The sequence below is a fragment of the Podarcis muralis genome, chromosome 11 (genome assembly GCF_964188315.1).
Source record: "Podarcis muralis chromosome 11, rPodMur119.hap1.1, whole genome shotgun sequence".
Taxonomy (NCBI): domain Eukaryota; kingdom Metazoa; phylum Chordata; class Lepidosauria; order Squamata; family Lacertidae; genus Podarcis; species Podarcis muralis.
The window spans coordinates 2,528,998-2,552,542 of record NC_135665.1 but is presented as its reverse complement, the minus strand read 5'-3'; the positions used below and the strand labels follow the sequence as shown (position 1 = coordinate 2,552,542).

At 44.2% G+C, this 23,545-nt stretch overlaps 1 protein-coding gene across 2 annotated transcripts; it reads right to left on the bottom strand.

The window, feature by feature from the left end:
- Positions 1 to 309: 309 nt before the first annotated feature.
- Positions 310 to 23,427, bottom strand: C11H9orf85 (chromosome 11 C9orf85 homolog). Of its 2 annotated transcripts, XM_028749601.2 has the most exons (4): positions 23,261 to 23,417; positions 6,050 to 6,156; positions 4,547 to 4,660; positions 310 to 670 (listed from the first exon to the last, which is right to left on the bottom strand). In XM_028749601.2, the coding sequence occupies exons 1-4, from the start codon at positions 23,360 to 23,362 to the stop codon at positions 499 to 501; spliced, it is 495 nt and encodes a 164-aa protein (XP_028605434.2). In that variant the 5' UTR covers positions 23,363 to 23,417; the 3' UTR covers positions 310 to 498. The 2 variants fall into 2 exon arrangements, with proteins under 2 accessions (XP_028605434.2, XP_077792080.1); XM_077935954.1 differs by lacking the exon at positions 4,547 to 4,660 and having other exon boundaries at positions 23,261 to 23,427.
- Positions 23,428 to 23,545: the final 118 nt, after the last annotated feature.

Genomic DNA, 23,545 nt, shown 5'->3' with positions numbered 1-23,545 from the left:
TGCGCTTCTCCTCCTTGCATACTGGGACAAGTGATTTGTTGTAAAAGCAGACTATAGTCAAGCAATGTGGCTGAGATCGTGGAATCGTAGCACTGGAAGGGACCTCAAGGGACATCCAGTCCAACCAACTGGTGAACAGACATTCCATTGTAGCGACGAGGTTTCAGGTGTCTCTGGTGCCTAGCTTATCTATCTGAGCTGCTTCCACTGTCACCTACAGCATCTTTTGGGAAAGGCGAAGGGGCATGCCCCCGGGGGAATCAACAAGCAATGAAGACACTCATTTGAATGCACAAAATTACTCTAATCCATTTTTAAAGAAAAGTTTATTAAATGGTAGTATTCTCTAACAAAATTTAAGAAAATGCAGGCATAAGGTTTGTGCTAACTATTCCCAACACCATGAACCTTAAACTGCAAAAGTGTCCAATAAGAAGCAATCTCCTGGCTGGAAATGGAATTTGTACCCAAATCTTCTCCCTGGAGAGATAATTAGACTCAGGTCCTTTCAGGCTTTAAGTTTATAATTTTCTTCACCAGTAAATCCAGATCTTCATCTTCCTCGCCACTTAAGTCCAATTCATGGCTTTCCTCAAATTCAACATTTCTGTTTCTTGTTTGATCGTTTTTGGAAGGTTCATGCTCAGTGTTCTCTAGACTTGTCTGAATCCTATGACAAAATACACAAAGTATCATTTCTCCAGCTTTCATCCCTGAATTTTGAAACTGGGATGTGATGCAGGAGGAGAAGAGACTTTTCATACAAATATTTCATAGAAATATTTTTTTTTTACTTACGTATTTAATTACTTACTTACTTACTTACTTAATATACCGCCCTATACCCGCAGGTCTCAGGGCAGTTCACAGAATAAAATCAAAATATAAAACCACAAAATACAATATCAAAATAAAAACAACCACCACCCAATAACCTCCCCCCCCCTTAAAAAAACACCACATTTTGATATCAACCAAATCAACCAAAGGCCTGGTTAAAATGGAACGTTTTTGCCTGGCACCTAAAGGTGTACAATGAAGGTGCCAGGCGAACTTCCCTGAGAAGAGCATTCCACCGACGGGGAGCCACTGCAGAGAAGGCCCATTCTCATGTTGCCACCCTCTGGACCTCTTGAGGAGGCGGCATACAAAGGAGGGCCTGGGAGATGATCTCAGGGTCCGGGTAGGTCCATATGGCATAGATTAGGGGCAGGCATGCCCAACTTGGAGTAGCCTGTGGTCTACGATCCACTATAAAAACTGGCAGTTATCTACCACCCAGGGATGGGTGCAGGGTGGGTGCGCGCGCACCGCCGGCTGCTTCTCCTGAGGAGGCAGGGATGGGTGGGCACTGACTGTTTCCCGAGGGGACAGAGATGGGTACAGGCTGGGCGGGCACTGGCTGCTTCCCCTGAGGGGGCAGGGCTGGGTACAGGGTGGGTGGGCGCTGGCTGCTTCGCCCGATGCCAGATGCTCCCCCCGCCCTTGTCAAAGGGAGCCGTGCAGGCGATCCTGATCCCGCCTCCCCCCTCAAAGCAGATGGGCTGCGGAGCTCTGGGCAATGCTTCTCCTCTCCCCCACCCCACCCCCCAACCAGCACTCTCTCTCTCTCTCTCTCTCTCTCTCTCACACACACACACACACAGCATGCCTTTCCGTCTGCGTGCGCCTCCGTCCTCTTCCTCCTCCCGCCGGCTTCTCCTTCTGCCTTTGTTGTGCGCATGCATCTTTCACGCCCAGCTCCCATTGCCTTTCTGGCTGGTGAGGAGCCTCCTGTGCTCTGGCTGCCTCGGCCCGCGATCGACCAAGATCAACCCCGCAATGGACCAGTCAACTGCGGTCGGCAGGTCCGACATGTCTGATCCGGGGCAACCCTGAGGGTAATGCTGCAACCTCAACCCGTCAGTCCTGCTGGCCAGAAGAGCACAGTGATGCTTCATGGGAAGCAAGGAGAAAGTGCTGGTGTGGGAGTCAGAAAGAGAGCTGTTCTGCTCTATAGAGGTCCGGTTTCTCTTTTCTGTTTAATGTATTAACTATGAAGCCTCATTTGACACATCTAAGGCATTTGTCATCCATTTTTTATCTGTCTCAGGATCGCAGTACCTCAAGGATCACCTCTCCCCATGGGAACCAAGCTGCAAGAGATTTGGAGGGTGGCAACATGAGAACGGGCCTTTTCTGTGGTGGCTCCCCACTTGTGGAATGCTCTCCCTGGTGAGGCACATTTCTCTTTTCCCAGGTCTTTGGCTAATTAAACAATCTATGGCTTTTTAATCTGGGGGGAGGTTACTATGTTTTTGTTTGTTACTATGTTATTCATTTGGGGTTTTTTATACTGTTAATTGTCCTGTGATCCTTGGCAGAAGGGCAGCAGAAAAAATTACTAAATGAAATAAATAAAGAAATAAAAATTTGTTTAGTGTTTGCATGTGGGCAACAGTTTTAATCATAGGCAGTTGACCAAAATGGGAAGGTATTTTTTGTTATTTAAAAAAATTGAGCTGTGCTCTCATATGCCATTAAAGGAGAGTGCCCACAATTCACATAGCATATCACTGAATACCAGTATCTCCTCCTGGTTTATTTTTTAATGCCTAGATAAGTGCTGACCCTGCTGTAATATTACTGGAAACAATTAGCCTCCAGATCTGGAAGCATTTAAGAATATAGGAGTTCCTGAAATGACCCAGATATTATGTGTTTTGAGTGAGAGAGAAGAGATTGCTCACTACAAGTGAGGTCAGCATCCAGGTAGTTATCAGTCATATAACCAATTTCTGTAAAAATGCTATAGATATGCTAGTTAGGAAGAAAACAGCATTTTTCCAGTAACACATTGTTGTCTGACTATTGCAAAATTGATGCATATCAGAACAACTATACTGAAAAAACTCATAGCACGTTTTAAAAGCTATTGTGCTAAAAATCAACATTTGGTGAGGTGCTTAAAAATGATTTCCACAAACAGCTCAATTAGGTTAACTCTGGTAGTTCCAGCCTAGGCATGTATATAAATAGATACAGCCAAGGTGTGAGCATTTGCATTACTAATGGAACTCCTTTATGTAACCAAACTCATACAGTTTCATCAATGTGCCCCATTTTGTTGTAGCAAATTACCATTTGGCCACTTTACTGGAAAAGGGAAGGGTGCAAGCCTGTGGTTAAGATGGCAAAGCTAGGCATCCTCATGTGGAAGCACTGAAGTTGATGACTCCTCCTCTCCCACAACTGTCTAGCAACAATCATTCCATCAGGATACAAAGACCTAGGAAGCAAGGCCACTCTCTTGGCTCTACTAAGAGACCAGATTCCTCTGGTTCCCTCACTCTCCTCAAACAAAAAAAATTCCTTCCAGTAGCACCTTAAAGACCAACTAAGTTAGTTCTTGGTATGAGCTTTCGTGTGCATGCACACTTCTTCAGATACACTGAAACAGAAGTTGCCAGATCCTTCTATATAGTGAGAAGGTGGGGAGGTGTATTACTCAGAAGGGTGGTGGGAATGGGTGATTGGCAGATAGCTGTGACGAGCCTGTTATCTGCCAATCAGCTATCTGCCAATCACCCATTCCCACCACCCTTCTGAGTAATACACCTCCCCACCTTCTCACTATATAGAAGGATCTGGCAACTTCTGTTTCAGTGTATCTGAAGAAGTGTGCATGCACACGAAAGCTCATACCAAGAACTAACTTAGTTGGTCTTTAAGGTGCTACTGGAAGGAATTTTTTTTGTTTTGACTATGGCAGACCAACACGGCTACCTATCTGTAACTCTCCTCAAACAGTTTCCATTCATGCTAGTTATTATGAGACTTTGGTGACTTCAATAACTGGTGCCTGACTTTGTTAAGTTTTCCTCTTCCTTCCTCTTCCTGCCTTTTGGATTGAAAGCCCTAGGGGAGGGGATGCCTTGTTTCTTACTGATCTTTTGTACATTGCTCTTGGCGCCTATAGGGGTGAAGAGCAGGGTAAAGATGCTTTAAATACTAAATTTAGTGTCATCATTACTGAGAAGCTGAGGAGGAGGAGGCGGCGTAAGAGGCCACACTTAGTTCTCCAACCAGCACTGCAAGACATCTGCCCAAAGAGAGATGGAGATGCTTCACATGGAACAGCATTTGCACCAGGAGACCGTGCCAAAAGACACAAGAGCTGCATTTAGGCCATGATAAACAAGACACATGGAGCGTGGCAGGTGCTTGCGTTTCCTTCCCCTTCCATCTCACATTCAAAGCTACTCCAAGACCAGTTAAGATGATTATTACACACATCAAATCTAAGGTACAGATCACAAAATAATCCATAGCATAAGCAGGGCTGGACAATTTAACTTTCACTGCCACTGTGAGGAGGAACCTGATACTTCCTCCCAGCTTTGGAGCTTGGCCCAAGCCTGGATTCTGATGTGGCTTTGAACTTGCTCCTGCCTGCCCATTGGGCAAGGAAGCTCCAGGCATCAGAATGTTTCTGGCTGGACACCAAAGTTTGCCAACACCTGTGTGAAATAAATTGGGATACACAAATGTTAAGTGAAATGCTTACGGAATCACAATTTCTTCTTTCTTTCCACATTTAGCACATAGTTCTAATTCATGAGCACACAGTTTGCAGATGATGTGGTAAGAATCCTTTACAGTCTTCTTCAGACATTTGACACTATTAAAAGGAACACAAAAGTTGAATTAAAATGGTTAACCAGACTGTTTGTTACAAAAGATCGCTGCATATCTTTCAAATTTCAGATAGCCGAGTAAGAGAGATGTTTGAATGATTTTCAGAAGCTTTGAAATCCTGTGAGAATGAGAGGGTTTTGCTTGTTTCTTTCTTCCTCATTTTGCAATATGTAATACCCCCTTTCTTCCCAAAGGGGCAGAGAAGGTTCCCCTCTCCTGCATTACATTCTACATCCCTGGCACAAGGCTTCTTTAAAGCAGATTTTCCAGCTGCACATATTCCCCAGACACACAAAATGTTAAAAAGACAAACCAACACAAAGAACACTTTGCTCGTTGCTTATACCCTGTATCAGTGGCAGTTTCTTCAGGAGTCAGTAGTTCTCATCTTCTCTACAGTAAGGTAACAGTCCAGTATAAATCCCAACTCAGTGACACTGAGCAAGGGCCACTGGCTTACTCTGAAAGTTATCTATCAAATTCTGCTACTTCATCAAACTTGGGCCACCAAAACATAGCCCTTACTTCTAAACATAAAATTGCCTTGTAAGTCCCAATGAGTTTGGCAGGACTCACTCCTGTGGAAGTGTACATAAGAAAGCAGCCTTAGTCACAAAGGTCGTTTCAAACACACCCTTTCCTCCTCGCAATAGAGACTTTGAGTGATACAACACTTTCAAAAACAAAGGCAAGCCCAAAAATTGTTTATAACTGCAAGGCGTTCCTCTGTATGAATCACCTAGTTATGCAAAGGTATTACTCCTTCTGAGAAGCAAATGACACATTGAGCAAAAAACAAGTCACAAAGCCCAGATCTTTGTTTTGTATTAATGAAAAGCAGACAGGCTTGATTGTAAGTGAATGGAAAGGGAGTGCTTAAATCTCTCCCTCTCAAAACGGTTTCCTCCCCGTGCAGGGTCCTGCATACCCTATCATTGCCCTGCTCAAAACTGCAGACTCCTGAGGCTGCTTCTCATTTAAAAATAATACACTGAAGCTTATTTACATGCATGCCTGCATACATCATTTGTCTCTGAATGTATGGGAGAGAAACTAATGATTATTCAAGCAATGGAGGTCTAAGATAGTTCAAAGTCCACTGAAGACTATTCACCTAGATTAATTTTAAGGAAGTGTTCCATAGCTCCAATTTAATGACAGACTTTACTTTGCATGGCTTTTGTATCAGCATTTCTTCAGCATGCCTCATTACTCACAAATTTATTTCATGAAATCACAAGACTGTGGCTGTGTCCACACCTTGGGTCATCTTGACATCTGAATACAGTCGAGTATCTTCAGTACATACTGGTCTGCACTGAGCACATGTAATAACAGCAAAGTAGTAAGCTATGGAACAATATTTACTCACCATTTTTTAGGTTGCGTTAGTGGCTTGTATTTGTTGAATTTTACACGCCATTCCAGGACTTCCTTACAATGCTGACATAGCCCTTCATGGATTTTTGCATTAATTTTCTAAAAGGAATATGAAGAGTTTGCATTTACTTAGTTGAACTTGAAATACAAAATCTCACAAATCAGTGACAACTTCATTATTTCTAGTTTTGAAAACTTTAAGAAACCATATGCGATGTAATGTGTATGATCTATGAAAAGCTGTTCAAAATTTTGTCAGCATTAATTACACTGTTTTCTGGATTGCTTGAGGAAAGGCACATGCTATGATTTTTATGGAAAGAATGAACTAATCTACTTATTGTCTGACTGCAGACTTAGTTGGGTACATTCAAAAAAGCTTTCTGGATTGCAGCCAAAAGCCTTAGAAATACCTGGTGAGATTTCTCACGTCACTCTTTTAACCAAACACACAGTTCCATATTAAACAGCTTTTGAAAATCCCATCAGCTGTGAGTCAGACACATGTTGTCAGACACAAACAGCTGAAGAAAAGAACTAGCAATATTATAACACCACCAAGGGCTCCAAATAAAATCACAACCATTCTCGCCTTGGCCTCCGTCACTGCAAGGCAGGGAGTTGCAAGGATGAAGGGACACATTTGCAAATGTTCTCTCCAATCAGTCAAAATTAACACTGCTAGCAACTTTCTTATTAGAGATGTTTACAGTAGTGTTAAGCATCATGTATTAGCATGTGAACATCACCATGCTAGGCTAGTTTGACACTCTGGCCAAACATCAGTGCATAGTAAGTTTCCCCTTGTACCCACTGAGAGAGAGAGGTGACTCAGCTATTCCAACCGTGAGCAGGGAGCTACTCATCCTACTATCACAAGAACTCGACTCCTTGTTGACTAATCAGATTTAACTATATAAAAAGAGCCTAATGCATCATGTCAATGGCTCATATATTCCAGCATCCTGTTCTCACAATGGCCAACCAGATGCATGTGGGAAATCTGCAAGCAGGATTTGAGCACAAGAGCAGACTTAGGGCTGCCACCTGTATAACACAGGATTGCCCTGCATTTCAATGTAAAATGTAAAATTCAATGTAAAATCCATTGTGTGTGTGTGTGTGTGTGTGTGCACGTGACAAATTCCAGAGAAGCAATCCAGTTAGGTTGCAATAGATTGTAATGGGTTGCTTTCAAGTCACTTCAGCACCAGAATTTTTTACAAAATTGTCCCCCAACCACACCGCCCTACCCTGTCCTGTATTTTGCCAGAACAAAGGTGGGAAGCCTAAGCTCACTCGTCTCCTGTGGCTTCTAGCAACTGGTATTCAGATGCGTTGCTGGTGTAGTGGTTAAGAGCGGTAGTCTCGTAATCTGGTGAACCGGGTTCGCGTCTCTGCTCCTCCACCTGCAGCTGCTGGGTGACCTTGGGCCAGTCACACTTCGTTGAAGTCTCTCAGCCCCACTCACCTCACAGAGTGTTTGTTGTGGGGGAGGAAGGGAAAGGAGATTGTTAGCCGCTTTGATACTCCTTTGGGTAATGATAAAGCGGGATATCAAATCCAAACTCTTCTTCTTCTTCCAGCTGTGGAGGCACATCATAGTAAGCTCCTCTGTGAATTTGTCTGATCATATAGTCCTACAGGTTGGTGGCCATCACTGCCGCCTGTGGGTGCCTGAACCTTCCAACATTCAGTTTAATTGGATGTCCATGAGTTGTACTGTTAGAGATGGATAAAAACTCTTCCCTATCCACTTTTCCATGCCATGGATAATTTTATAAACTTCTCTAATGTCACCTTATACACAGATTCAGAATTCAAAATGGCCATAACAGATTGGAGAATTGGGCCCAAAGTAAGTTTCAATAGGTGCAAACAATAGGAGTCGAACTTACAAGAAAGAAGATTCCAACTAAACATCAGGAATAACTTTCTGACAGTAAGAGCTGTTTGACAGTGGACCAGACTCCCTCAGGACCTTGTGAGCTCTCCTTCCTTAGAGGTTTTTATGCAGAGGTTGGATAGCCATCTGTAAGGGGGTTGTGCTAGATGACCCTTGGGGTCCCTTTCTAACTCAACACAATTCTGATTCTATGAACATTTGGGAATCACATGTGCAGCTGATGGTCCCAAACTGCCAAGCGAAGGCTCTGATGAGTATTAAGATTGTCTTTGCTGATGTATTGCAGAAACAACAGTGAAAATTATATTTCATTAGGTACATGCACAATTCCTTTAGCCCCTTATAAGCATATTCTTTCTTGTATTTATCCTGTCCTCAGACCGTTAGGACAGCGTGGAGTTAAGACTTGGCACTATGCTCTCAAGTTTATTTTTCACAGCCATAAGAACCAGAAACACAGTTTAAGAAACAAAGCAACAACTACCGGTAAATGTGAAAGCTGAGCTTTCACAATTATGAATTCCACATCTGCTACAGTTACCCAAATGATATTCAGTACAATACAGCAGATCAGGAGAAAATAAAGTAAAGTAAAGTAAAGTAAAGTTAAATAAATAGATAAATAAATAAATAAATAAGAAAAAGTCAATGAAAAATAACTGCTTTAGAATGCAAACAGTTTGTTGTTGTTTTTTTAAATATTTATTGAAAATTTAAAGTTACGGGGGGGGGGGAGGAAAAAGAGAAAAAAGAAATCAAACAATACAAGTCAATAAAAAGAAAAAAGAGTACAAAACACACAACACATCAAAACCAAAAACAAAAGCACAAAAAATAAAAACAAATCCAATATTCCCATAACTTTATCTTTCATTAACTTGTTTCATCGACCTCCTCACACCTCCCTTTTTTGTATTCTAATTATTCATTATCTCAGCAAATCCTTTCCATCTTTCACTATATTTTGTCCTTTAGTTATCTTAATTTATTTTAACCTTATCTTACCATAAAAAGCCCTAAAACTTAAAACTTATTTGTACATAACTCCTTATAGCATTTCTACTAAAGCCAAATCCTTCCAGCATTTTTTTAGCACTCATTATTTTTACAATATTTCTCTAAATAAATTTTTAAACTTTCTTCCAATCTTCATCCACCGTCTCTTCTTCCTGGTCGCGGGTTCTGTCAGTCCTTTCTATCTATTCCATCTAGTCCATCAACCTGGTGATCTTCTGTCCGAGGCTCTTAACTCTTTTCCATGTCCCTTCTACAGATCTTCTTCATATTTATACCTGCACTTTACTTTGTCTTCTGCTGATCTTGTTCTTAATTTCCTTCCTTTGTCACTGAGGAGTAGATCTCGGGGAGACTCCAACCTAACAATGTCTTTATCCCTTCTCGACAGGTCAGCCCATTCTCCATGGTCAGCACTAAAATCCAAAAGATATTTCAAAGCATGTTTCAATGTCCCTCCAAAGTTAACGGCCCCCACAACTCCAGTCTCCCCCTGGCCCAAAGCCAGATCCCAGAAGCCAGAACATCCCTGCATAGGGGGATCTATCAAACTTCCCATCTCCAGTCCAAACGGGACTCCATCTCTCCAAGTCTGGCTCACTCCAGATTCGGTCATCAGAAACAACAGCTTATGTTCCTGCAAGGCCGCGGCTCTCTCCACTTGTATTACTTGAGGTTCGACAACAACCTCCTCCTTTGTCTTCTCCACAGCTTGCCCTGTCAAAGCAGATTCCTGGGTCAGTTCCTGAGAAGGTTCTATATAGGTGTTCACTGTTTGTCCAAAATTATCAATTGCAGTAGTCATCAAATCCATCTTCTCATGAAGCTGTTCCAATAAGGCACTTGTTTTGCAAAAAGCAATCACTAAGGCTTCTTCTGTCCACATTCTTGTTCAAGGTCAATGTCTAGTTCTCACGATCTTTAATCTCTACAGCTGTAGAGTTCCCCAGGTCCACTCCAACAACAGTTTCAAAGGCTCCCTCTAGGGGAAACAATTTCTATTTGTATCCGTCCTTTTAAAAGCAGATCCAGCAACAAAATTACTTTCGTTTTTCAAATATTTTGTTCCTTTTAAGTGCAAAAGGAAACATTGGAATCAATATGTTTCTTTTTTAACTATCTGTCAACGTACGTTTTATTCACAGTCAATGAACTTTCCCAAAACGTCTGTCTTTTTGGCAGCCTGTTCCCAGGTTCAAGACAGTAGAAATTTATCTTTCTTTACTCTCTCTCCTGCAGGCTTAAACAATCTAAGATTTCCCCCCTCTTCTCCTGCTTCCAAGGGGGGTTTAGTAGTTTTAGCCGATGAAGATTTAATCCTTTACAAAAAAAAAAAAAAAACTTTCCAGACTTTAGCTTGCAATGTCTTTGCTTCAATCTATTTACAAAAGCGGAAGGCGGACTTCCTGTTTAGAACCTTCCCGCTTCGGTGCCAAATTAAGATGTTTAGTAATCAAATTTACTGTTCTACTCATGGGTAGTTGTTTAAAGTCCAATTGTCCCCAGGAAAAAGTCAGCGCTCTCTGGCAACAGCAATGCGGCTTCACTCCATGAAAAGAGCAGTCGATTTGAAGCACCGCGCCGCTCACCCCACGTTGCTCCAGATCCCCGAAACTGGGTTTCCCCGCGAGTAGGGGAGGCGCAAATGGTGCCAGCCAAATCCCACGTCCACAGGCTTCTCCCGCCTGTGGTTTTTAGTGGGTCTCCGCCTCGCCGTGGCGGTCCAGACCCTAGTTTCCACGAAGCGGATTCCTCCCGATCAGAGGAAATCCGCCATTGCCGGAGGCGCTAACCCGGAAGTCAGAATGCAAACAGTTTGTTTCTGTTTGTAAGGGTGGTTTAAATTGCCTGTATTCATCCCATTAAAGTTTCTTCATGGAAACAGTGTAAGCACTGAGAAAACTAAGATGACTCAGACTTCAAGGTCAAGCGTTGGCAGGAAAAACAAAGCAATTTTTAAAAAGAAAAAAATGCTTTGCATATTACAAATGTATACAGTTAAAATTACAAACAAGTCACATCACATAAAACACAAAGCAAAGAAGAATTTGCAGGGGCATGATAATAGCATCAGTAGAGATATAATGTGGAAAAGAGCTTTTGTTTTTTGCAAAGGCAAAAGAAAAACTTGGATAAGCCCAGTTCAAAAGCTAAGGTTGTAAGGCTTGGAGTGGGAAAGATTAGCTGTAAGCTAATTTATTGCAAAGGCCATTGTGGCAATCATGATGGGTACAAAGATTTTAGACTACAAGAGGAAAAGAGAAGTTAGCTTTTAAGTCATTTAATTCAGACTTCCTGAATATATTAGCTAGAATTGTGAGGTTTTTATAAGGCACTTAGCTAATTTTAACTGCACAATCCAAAGAAAGATGCTACACAATGAAAACTATCTAATTCCTTCCTACAAGAAGCCTTCAGTATTTTGTTATATGGTTGTTTCAATTGAACTAATTGCAATCCAATAGATGTATTTATGTGATTGCAATCACAATTTGTTATAACAAAATGTAATTTTAAAAAATATGAATTGTCAACATTCTGAGGATCGTAGTCTATACATTTGAGAATTCTACCATGGTCCCCATCACTTGATTCAAATGTTGTCACTATGTATTATTACATATTAAGAAAAGATAAAAGCGCTATTCAGTTTCTTAATGGTTCAGAAACCTGAAGGCAGAAGGTAAATGTGGAAAGACTAGAACAGTGTTTCCCAACCGGTGTTCCGCGGCACACTAGTGTGCCGCGAGACGTTGCCTGGTGTGCCGTGGGAGGGAGGCGGGCGAGTCGGGCGGCGGCGGCGAGGAGAGGCCGCCAAGTGCGGGGCTCTCGCCGTCTGCCTGCCTGGCTGCCTGCGTGGCGCTGACGTCACGGGGCTGTAACGTGCCCCACATAGGCACACGCGGGGCGGTGAGCGAGCTCCCTCCCACATCCCATCGCCGGCTCTGCACCAGGCGGTAGAGCTCGGCGAAGTCGCCGCGCTGGAAGGCCAGCAGCGCGCGCGCCTTGGCCAGGCTCTCGCCCGCCTGCGCCTCCAGGCACAGCGCCTCGGCGTCGGGCGGCAGCGAGCCCAGGAAGTGGCCCAGCCGGCCGGGGTCGCCCGCCTGCAGCAGCGCCTCGCACCCGCACGAGATCTGCTCCGCCGAGAAGCGCGGCGAGCGCGGAGGATCGGGCGCGGCGGAGGCCAGCCCCGCGCTTGGAGAGGACGCAGCAGCCGTCGCCAAACCCGATCCTCCTCCTCCTGCTCCGCCGCCGTCCTCTGGCTCTCGGCCGGGAGGAGCCTGCGGCGACGGGGCGGGCACCGAAGTTGGCAGAAGTTGGCGCGCCTCCTCGGCAGCGCCTTCGTCCTCCTCCTCCTGCCTCTGCTCTCCTCCGGCGGCGGGGGCGCGCCGCCCTCCCCGGCCGGGGGGCTCGGCGGGGCCCGCGGGGAAGGAGGCCATGTTCGCGGCGCGCGGGATCGCGGCCCCCCTCGCCCGCCTCCGGCCCGCTCCCCTCCCCCTGCGCGCTGCCCTAGCCGTGCGGGTCTCCTCCCCCTGCGCCGCCGTCCCCTTTCCACATCCTAGGAGCCGCGGTCCGCCTACCACCCCCGGGCCGCGGCACGGCTCCCAGCCTGGGCTGGCCTCCGCCTCCTGGGACGCGCGCCCACCCCCGCGGCCCCCCAAACTTCGGAGCAACTCTCCAGACGCTTCTCCCCCGCCTCGGTCTCCCTCCTTTCCACTTCTCTTCCCCCCTTCCTTCCCTCTTTCTTTCTCTTTCTCTCCCACCCGCCTTTCCTTCTATTAACTTTCCTTTCCCCTCCCTTCGTCCTTCCTACTTTTACTCCTGGGCTCCTCCCCCCTTTGCGCAGCCACAAATCAATCTCTCTCTCTTTTTTCCCCTCTCTCTCTTCTTTGCTCAGACGCAAAAAAGCGCCGCTTTTTGGAAATCCGGACTGCTGTCCCCGCTGAAACGATACTTTAAAAAAGGAAGAACCCACTGGCTCTTATTTCTGTTTAAAGCAGTAGATCCCGAACTCTTTTGGCCCACTGCCCCCTTGGTTCCACATCCCCCAGTGTCCCCTATGCTTACTCTATAGAAAGCATTACAGGGGTTAACGCGGCTCGCTAAGGAAGATATTAATAGAATTCTGCATTTGGGGGGAGACCCTAACAGTCATCTACCATTACCTTCTATGCTGTTACTATTTTTTTATTTTTTTTTACATAAGTAAAAAGTGACCTTTCCCCATCTGGCATGGTGGTGTGCCTCGAGATTTTTTTCATGAAACAAGTGTGCCTTTGCCCAAAAAAGGTTGGGAAACACTGGACTAGAAGCAGGGACCCAAAAATGAGGTGCTTAAGGGACACTTGACTAAATGAGGAGAATTGTAATGTCAGCATTTTTGTTGCCTTGTTGTCACAGCTCGTGAGAAATGGGGAAAGAGCTGTGCTACCACAAAGCGTGCTGGTAGTCACATTACAGCCTTCAACTTATGCGAGACAATAGAATCAGAAATATTTATTTACCTGATCTACTTAGTGACATTTGCTTGTCTAGCCTTCCAAGTTCTATTATCAAACAAGAATTACAGCGGTAACTCAACTACTGAAGAGCCACTGTATTGCGGTTAAGGCTTACAGTCATACCTCGGGTTACAGACGCTTCAGGTTGTGTTTTTTCGGGTTGCGGACCGCCGAAACCCGGAAGTACCGGAATGGGTTTCTTCCGGGTTTCGGTGGTCACGCATGTGCAGAAGCGCTAAATTGCGCTTTGCACATGTGCAGACGCGCCAAATCGCAACCCGCGCATGCGCAGACGTGCCGCTGTGGGTTGCGGATGCTGCGGGTTGCGAATGTGCATTCCACACAGATCATGTTCGCAACCCGAGCGTCCACTGTACAGGGAAATGATACATACAGTGGTACCTTGGGTTAAGTACTTAATTCGTTCCAGAGGTCCGTTCTTAACCTGAGGTACCACTTTAACTAATGGGGCCTCCCGCCCCCGCCACCAGAGCACAATTTCTGTTCTCATCCTGAAGCAAAGTTCTTAACCCGAAGTACTATTTCTGGGTTAGCGGAGTCTGTAACCTGAAGCATATGTAACCTGAAGCATATGTAACCCGAGGTACCACCGTAATGAAATGAAAAAGATGTTTAAAATAACCCAGAAGCTTTTCTCTTGGGAATTACAGGGACAAAACTACCTAAACTGTACAGAAACTTATTCATGTATGCGACTACAGCAGTAAGAATGTTTTGTTGTTGTTTAGTCGTGTCCAACTCTTCATGACCCCCTGGACCAGAGCACGCCAGGCACTCCTGTCTTCCACTGCCTCCCGCAGTTTGGTCAAACTCATGCTGGTAGCTTCCAGAACACTGTCCCACTATCTCGTCCTCTGTCGTCCCCTTCTCCTTGTGCCCTCCATCTTTCCCAACATCAGGGTCTTTTCCAGGGAGTCTTCTCTTCTCATGAGGTGGCCAAAGTATGTTAGAATGTTACTTGTATGTAAAAATGTTACTTGCCCCAAAATGGAAAGAAGTAGTATTCCCAGCAAAGGAAGAATGAACACAAAAATGAAATATGTAGAAATGGCAAAACTTACTGGAAGAATAAGAAATCAAGATAACCTTTTTATAAAAGAATGGAAATAGTTTATTGAATATTTAGATAAATTGTAAGAGTATATTTTTAAAGATGAATAAATGAGCATATTAAGTTAATTTGGATACGCATAAGATAATAAAAATAAATTTAAAGAATTGCAGAAAGAGGGGGAAGGAAGTCAAGTTTTGAAATGTCAAAATGATTGTAAAATCAGTGAATTGTATAAATCTGAAAGGTATAAATGACTTTTTAAAAAGAAAGAATGGCAGGGATAAGAAAAGGCTGGTTTCCAGTTTCCACAGGCTGGAATTATACAGGTGGGAGCTGGCTGCTTGGTATCTTATATTTCTCTCTGTTGCTTTTTTGCACTGAAAACAAGGCATTTCAAGTGGGCAGGAATTAAAGTATCACTGAGAAGTTTAACAACATCCTCTTGCTTTTTAATTGTTTCGGTAGTATGTGGGCTATTCCATTAGTTTTGGCTAACAGGTTTTTACATCTAGATACATCAGATCTCTGAAAAGAAACATCAAGAGGCATTGAAGTTGTAGCATACAAATGTCAACAACAGAAATCGCTATCTTGGACTTTTGTGAAGGGAGAACATTTATCTCTGGATCCTCAACAAAAGCAGCAGCAAACTTTAGCAACAAATGCCAGAACCACAATGTTCAAGCTGGTAAATAAGTACAACTGTGCAAATTCTAGCTGCTGAGATGTGGAGTACACCTTGGGTACTAAATGAATGGTATCCTAGTTGCTTGGGAATGCCCTTTTTCATATGCACACAGCCAGGATCCTTCTAGTGCCTATGTTAAAAAAAGAACTTTCTTAAGTCTCAACTGAAAAATTGGGAAGGACAGTGACCAAAGATAACTCTCCTTGTTTAGATGTTATTTTTAGGTAGCTGGGCAGACTGTGGAATTTTTGTAGCAGAAGGTAAGCCATACTGCATCAAGCACTGAGTCTATATAATCAGACACAATAAAGTCATCACAGATTACTAAAGGAAACTAAAAAATAATGCAGCAATGCCACCAGCAAAATTCAACAACAGATCTATCTTCCACTTCTCTGCAGCATTCCAACCAAGGTGCTCCAATATAAAATACTTCAATGGTGACTTTCAAGCTACAACTAACCCAGAACTGGTGACTGGGAGCAGCCACCAGGACCATATAACACCAGTCCTAAAAGATCTTCATTGGCTCCCAGCATGTTTCCAAACACAATTCAAAGTGTTGGTGCTGACCTTGAAAGCCCTAAATGGCCTCGGCCCAGTATACCTGAAGGAGCTTCTCCACCCCCATCGCTCAGCCCAGACACTGAGGTCCAGCGCTGAGGGTCTTCTGGCAGTTCCCTCGCTGTGAGAAGTGAGGTTACAGGGAACCAGGCAGAGGGCCTTCTCAGTAGTGGCACCCGCCCTGTGGAACGCCCTCCCATCAGATATCAAAGAAATAAGCAACTATCTGACTTTTAGAAGACATCTGAAGGCAGCCCTGTATCGGGAAGCTTTTAATGTTGGATGTTTTAGTATGTTCTGATATATGCTGTGAGCCACCCAGTGTGGCTGTGGAAACCCAGTCAGATGGGTGGCATTTTCCAGCTGCACTGGCTCCCGGTGGAGTACAGGGTCAGATTTAAGGTGCTGGTTTTGACCTTTGAAGCCCTATGCAGCCTAGGACCCTCGTACCTACAGGACCGCTTCTCCCGGTATGCCCCACGGAGGACCTTAAGGTCCATAAATAGCAACACCCTAGAGGTCCCGGGCCCTAAGGAAGTTAGATTAGCCTCAATCAGAGCCAGGGCCTTCTCAACACTGGCTCCGGCCTGGTGGAACGCTCTGCCTCATGAGACCAGGGCCTTGCGGGATCTGATTTATTTCCGCAGGGCCTGTAAGACAGAGTTGTTCCACCTGGCCTTTGGCTTGGAGCCAATTGATTCCCTCCCCCTCTTTCTTTTTTCCTTTCTCCTCCTGTGATGAGGCTGTATTTTAATGTTTCAATTTAATCTTGTTTTTAAGTTGTATTCATTCAACTTGTTTTTATTATTGCTTGTTAGCCGCCCTGAGCTGGGGAGGGCAGGGTATAAATAAAATTTAATAATAATAATAATAATAATAATAATAATAATAATAATAATAATAGTTGTTGTTGTTGTTGTTGTTGTTGTTGTAATAAAATCATCATCATCAAGGTTGTGGAAGGTGTTTCAACTACAGCTATTAGTAAGCTTCATTCTTTTTTAAAAAGATGCATATCCCCTTTTGTAGGGCATATGTTAAAGACAGCAGGACAAGCCATAAATTCCCTGGTTTTAACAAGATTGCCAGTCTTCTGAATAGACATGTAAGCAGAACAATATGAGAAATAGTTTTAAAATTCACAGCTAGCTTCTACTTACTCTTCCTCACATTTCTGGTTTGTATTCATTAGTATGCAAAAGCAAACAAATGAAAAGATACCGTATTTTGTATTCCTGAGAGCATTCTGGCATCTTTAACCATTTTAATAGTTTGGGGAGGCACCAGGCAAACTTCAAAACTGTTCTAGGCTTCAGCACTAAAAGAAAATTTGATGTTGCTAAGCAATGTCCTCTTTGAGGGGGGAGGGGGGAGAGCTTTCCTTCCAAATACTTTGCTATTCCATTAAGGGAGTATGACATCACAACTGGAAAGGGAAATGTTTCAAGGATAAAGGCAGCCCAGAAACGTTCATGTACTTGGAATGCAAGCAGGCATGGCCAGAAGTGCTCTGTCTGAGCAGCTCTGAGAGGAGTGCAGACATTTCCCAAGGGCTACGTAAAGTCATTCATTACCTACAGCTTGTCAAACAGGAATCTATGATAAAGCAAGAGGATCATTATTTTAATGGTAATGAAGCATGAAATACTGTAATTATAAAACCAAGGCACAACACCCACTTCCTGTTTGACCCATGCTTCCTACTCTAGACTTCTCTCTCTCTCTCTCTCTCTCTCTCTCTCTCTCTCTCTAGCAATCACTGGATACATGCATTGCTTTACATTAATAAGGAAGCATGTTTAATTTTCTTTTTAAAAATCAGCAGTATGTTTTTCTTTCTGTAACTCTTCCGTTTATGCTAAGGCTATTCTAAATCTTTATATTTGTAAATTATAGGAAGAGTAGAACTTCACCCTCCACTTTTTAAAAAAAAACAACCCCCACACACAGACACAAAGACAGGAAGATGGATGAAAATGTACAGATTTATTGCAGTTAACACTACAAGTCTGAGAAAGAATATATGAAGATCACACATCATTTCAGACAAGGACTACAATCTCTAGACTCTAGGGCAGTGTTTTCCCCTTTGAGAGTCTTGTCTTCCTGGTGTAACACTTCTCTGGGGGTAGTTTTAATAATACTATTTTTTCCTTGAATTGTTTTCTTTAGCTAAAAAACTAGGAAAAATTACAGAGTGTACCATCCAAAACCCTTTCAAACGGTACCACACTGTGGAATGGCATTCTTTTATTTCACACACAGCGAATACTGTAGGACACTTTTCAGACAAGCATCATCACAAACTTGGTATATCTTGCAATTGACTTGAATGTCATACATAATCCTTTTTCTTATGTTAACCCTGCTGTGTTCCTTATATTACCTTACTTACTTATTGCTATATTCTTATTCCATACTAGGGGCTGCCATTCACACCACATCTTGCCCTGCATGTGGCCAACCCCTTTCCCTTTTACATGCATGCGTGACCAAGGCAGACAATGCCTAGTACCTAAAGGATGACAAAGATAGTACTAGGTGGGTATGTCTAGGGAGGGTGTCCTACAATTTGGGAAACACCACAGAAAAGGTTCTTTCTCCAGTAGCCACCAGCATAACCTCTGAAGAAGTTACAATGCTCTTGTAAGCCAATGCAGCTTTCAGAAAAGTAGAACCAAAATTCTAAAGTCAGGTGCAAAGGTAAGGAGGAAGACAAAAAGTACTGAACACCTGAATGGGGCTATTTTCGAAGCACTTGATTCTCTCCCCCCCCCCCCCGCCCCATGCCATGCATGTGCCCAGTAAAGACCAAACCCGGTCTATCTGCACAGCAGAAGTGATGGATATGGAGCCATGCCAAACACCTGCTCTAATCACGTAAGATGAAGTCAGCATAGCTTCATCTATGCAACAATCCTCCTTATTTGGGCCATTTCTCTTGTACTTCAAGTTTGGTGCCAGCATGTCAAGCCTGGAATGAAAGATGTTCCTGAGCAGATGCAGCCAGGGCCACGGAAAAGCCTGCTGCCTGCTATATGTACTCTTCTCATGCCCTGCTTTGTGCAGTAGTGCTGAAAAGTGAAAGTGACTCAAGTCTCAGCAGAGCTCAACTGCAGGATAAACAAGAACTGTAAAGGATTAGTAGGTAAGATATGTGCACATGATAAGACACATGCTTATTAAGCATACAGTAAGTCATATGAGAAAAGTGGTTTCTTACCTGATGACATCTGCAATAGAACATCTCAGTTTCTGAGTAGAAACAGAAAACTGCCTTGTTCTTTTTTTTAAAGTAATACTATAGTTCAGAGTAAGTCTTAAACTTGCCTCATGGCTACATTTTTGCTTTCAAGAAAGCCAGGTGTACAGCATTAAAACTCAAATTCAAAAGGGGAGTGTACTAAAAGAGGAAACACTAAGATATTGTGCACTGGTGCTCTATCAGTCATGGAATTATAGCAAGAAACTGAGGCATACGCAGAAAAGAGAACTTGGTTGTATTCATATATTTTAACATGTCCCCTCTCACCTCTGTAACACAAATCCATTATATGTTCTTTTGGATTATTCGAATAGTGAAGTACAGGCACAATATTATATTTTAGTTGGAAAATTAAAAACAGAAGCAAAAATAAATAAAAATTAATTACAACCAAATGGCTTATACCAGGGGTCAGCAAACTAAGGTCCGTGGGCTGGACAGGGTCCGAGGGGCTCTTTAATACAGCCTGAGGACCCTGCTGCCCGCCTGGTCAGTCCCCACACTAAATTGGCATTGCACAGCGACACCTCACTGCACGGGGACTAACTTCCGTGACAGGCACACAGGCAGCTTCGGATTGGCTCCAGGAAGTTCCCATAGCCAATCCAAAGCCACGGATGCCTCTGGGCGGGTGGCGACGGTGGCCAATCCGAAGCTGTGCCGGGTTTCCTCAGTGCGCGGGCGGCAAGGCTTCGTATTGGCCAGCATCGCAGCCATGGGCAGAGAGGCTGACCCCACGCCGGGTGCCCGGGAAAGCTCTCCCAGAAACAAGAGGCACCACCACCATCGTCGGCTCCCAACCACTGCCGGAGGAGGTAGGAAAGCAGGAGGAGGGGCTGGGGGAGAGAGAGCAGCCCCCCTCCGTCCGTGTGTGTGCCAGAAGATTTGAGGGACAGTAAGCTGGCCTGCTGGTAGAAAAGTTTGCTGATCCCTGGCATATACCAATTCATACCCAATGAAAGTGTAGCAGTGGTGATGCCCAAATTTACAGAATGTATATGGTTAAGTGATGGTAAAAGAGAAGACAGCCATTTGAAATGCTTTAGTCTCCCTATGCTATACTAGATTCAGTACGTAGCCGTGTTGGTCTGACACAGTCAAAATAAAAATTAAAAAATTGTCTAGTAGCACCTTATAGACCAGGGACACGGGTGGCGCTATGGGTTAAACCACAGAGCCTAGGACTTGCCATCAGAAGGTCAGCAGTTCGAATCCCCGCGACGGGGTGAGCTCCCGTTGCTCGGTCCCTGCTCCTGCCAACCTAGCAGTTCAAAAGCACGTCCAAGTGCAAGTAGATAAATAGGTACCGCTCCAACGGGAAGGTAAACAGCGTTTCTGTGTGCTGCTCTGGTTCGCCAGAAGCGGCTTAGTCCTGCTGGCCACATGACCTGGAAGCCAATAAAGCGAGTTGAGCGCTGCAACCCCAGAGTTGGCCACGACTGGACCTAATGGTCAGGGGTCCCTTTACCTTATAGACCAACTAAGTTTGTTCTGGTATAAGCTTTGCATGCACAGGAAAGCTTATACCAGAACAAACTTAGTCTATTAGGTGTTACTAGACAATTTTTTACTTATTTTTATTTATACTATACTAGTTATATAACGCCCCCATGGAATTGTTCAGAGCTTTATGCTCTGCAGAAATAAATGAAAAATACTTTAAACATGTTTTAAAATCTGCTCCATCTGTGGCCTTTGCGCACACATGCGCGCACACCCACGCACCCCGTGTTTCAACTTTAGTTAAATATCAATGGTGCTCTTTCTTCTTTATTTGAGATATGTAGATTGGATTGCATCCAACAAAGGTCCCATTAGCACCAGGTGTTCCACCTGCACAAACAGGACCTCCTCTTCCTCTCCTCTATCCCAATTTTTATTTTCACCACCGGCTAAAACACTCCTCCTCCATTAAATGCCAATGCCAGAAACTGACCTTTCCCGTAGCAATGTGGTTTAGGTGTGTGATCAAACTGGACTACTGCCTGCAGTGTACAAATGTTTCTCTTTCAAGCCCTGCCATTAAGGTATGCAGCTATAGACCAATGACATAACACTATCCCGCATGGAATGTCATAATACAAGAACACCCACCCCTACAACTGCATCTATTCATGGTCAAAAACATGGTTGCCCAATAAGTAAATAACTTCAGAGGGTGGAATCAGCAACAGACTAACACATTTCCAGAGCAACAAATGTCAGAAAGTAGAATGTCCACCATTTATAAAGACTCTCTACATATCTTCAACATGAATGTAGAAATTATTGGGAAGCTGCCCTCATGCAATTGTAGAAACAACTGTTCTATAGTAAAAAGTACTATTAAAATTGTTAAATAAAAATATTACTCATTTAATGTTTGCAGGCTTAGGCCATTCTAAATCTTATTGAAAGCACTGGTATTAATATGAACAGTTAAAGGCCTTAGGCTACATTTCCAAGGACATATTTTTCAAAGTACCGGTAAATGCCAACAGGTCACACTATCAAACAAATATAATCACAACAGGAGGATCAGTCATATTGACCACCATACACATCAGGCACACACAAAGAAAAGAGAATTCAGATGACAACAAAGCTATTTATTCAACAGTACACCCATACCACCCTGCTTGTACCTTAAGCTCTGCTTTGGAGCTTCTCTTTGTGTGCCCACCCATTACGTCAGACAGTTGTGTGGCCATGACGGAGAGATCTTTCTTTATGGTGTTTCCACCGCTGTGGAATTCCCTTGCACTGGACCTGCACCCAATCTCTTTGCTGCAAGCTTTTTGGAAGGCCCTGAAAAGTTTTCCTCAACTGGTTTTCCAGGCATGATGCCCATTCGTTGGGTAAGGTTTTTTAATGTCTAGTGTTATGAATTTGGTGTGTTTTAAATATTATAGTATTTCTATCATTTGTTTTTATTACAGTAATAATTGCTTGGGGAAATTGTTTGCTCAGAAAAGAAGCCTAAAATATTTGCATTTTTATCATCTTACAGTATCCTGAAGTTCATTGCTCAATGAGTATTTGAGGCTATTTAGTTGATAAAAATGGTAAATAAAAAGAGCTTGAGACAGACGTTCATGAAATATCACATGATATTATATCACATGCATAGCAGTTTCTTGTGCCTGTAACTGGTTACTCCGATTCTGCCAACTGGGAAACTCAGGTACCAGAGACAGTAGGAATGAAATTAAACCCAGGAATTTGGGCCTGTGCTGCAGTCCCTTTTGAAACTCATCCACCCATAGGTGGCATATTGGGAGAAGCAAGGTAGAGGGCCTGACATGAATTTAACCAGAGAGGGCTTTCTCATTTCTGGCACCTTGCTTATATGCTGCCTTACCCATTAAGGCTCACCTGGCATCGAAAGAGATGCTCTTCCAGTGCAGGTAGAAACTTGATTTACCTAGGCTTTTCAGCATCTGATTATTTTTATAGGCTGCTACTGGCTTTTATTTGTTCTGCTGTTATTAATTTACATTGTATTTATTAGCATTGCAAGCTAGTTTTGTTTAAACATGTAAACAAACTCAGAACTCTGCTTGTTTAAAAAATCCTCCTTGTTTTCAAAATAAAATTGGTAAGGCTCATCATTCCTTAGTCCACACCCAAACAAGAACTTCCACCTTAAACTCCGTCACAGGTGCATCTTCAGCCAGCCAACACTTCATAAGGGATGGTTACAGTGATGAGTATTTAAATTACACTTGAAAGATGCTGCTTTCTATGCACTGTGGGTCCTGCCTGACTAGAGAGATCAGTCCGATTAAGCCATGCAGAACAGGAACCTGGGGCTTCAGTTCTGTGGTCACACACTTGGAAGCCAGTTCCATTGAACCCAAACATGGACAGGCCTGGATTACATTGCATTTTAAATAGTTTGTTGGAATCTGCCCAGAGTGGCGGGGAAACCCAGCCAGGTGGGCGGGGTGTAAATAAATCATTATTACATGTCAGGCCATTATCAGCCGCTCTTCCTACCGCACACCTTCAGTCACACTTTCTCAACTCTGGTGGCTTCAGCTTCTGTCCGTCTGGCCAGTGTTGCCTGGTTACGCCCAGGCCCGGACCACCAGAGCCTTCAGCTTATGCGCAGGGAGAGAAAGGGGGAGGCGCGCCTGCTGCGGTGCTTCCGAGGGGGCCCTTGGCCCCGAGGGAGCCGCCCTCTCCCCGCTCCCCGCCGGGCGCCTACCTTGCGCCGGGCGCTGGCGTCGTGCCTGTCGTTGCGGAAGGCCTGCGCGTTCTGGTGGCGCTGCGGCCTCGTGCGCACCACGTTCCCCCGCTGGCAGCTCATCCTCCGGCCCGGAAGTGACGCTGGCCGGCTTCCGCCGCTCGCCGCCCCGCGACGCCGAATGGGCCGCGCGCCGCAGTGTCTCCTGCGCGCCCGCATTGGCCCGGGGACGCCGGCGCGAGGCCGCGGATTGGCTGCGCCCGCGCAGGGCCCGCCCTCCCCTGGCATCCCGCGAGGGCGACGCGG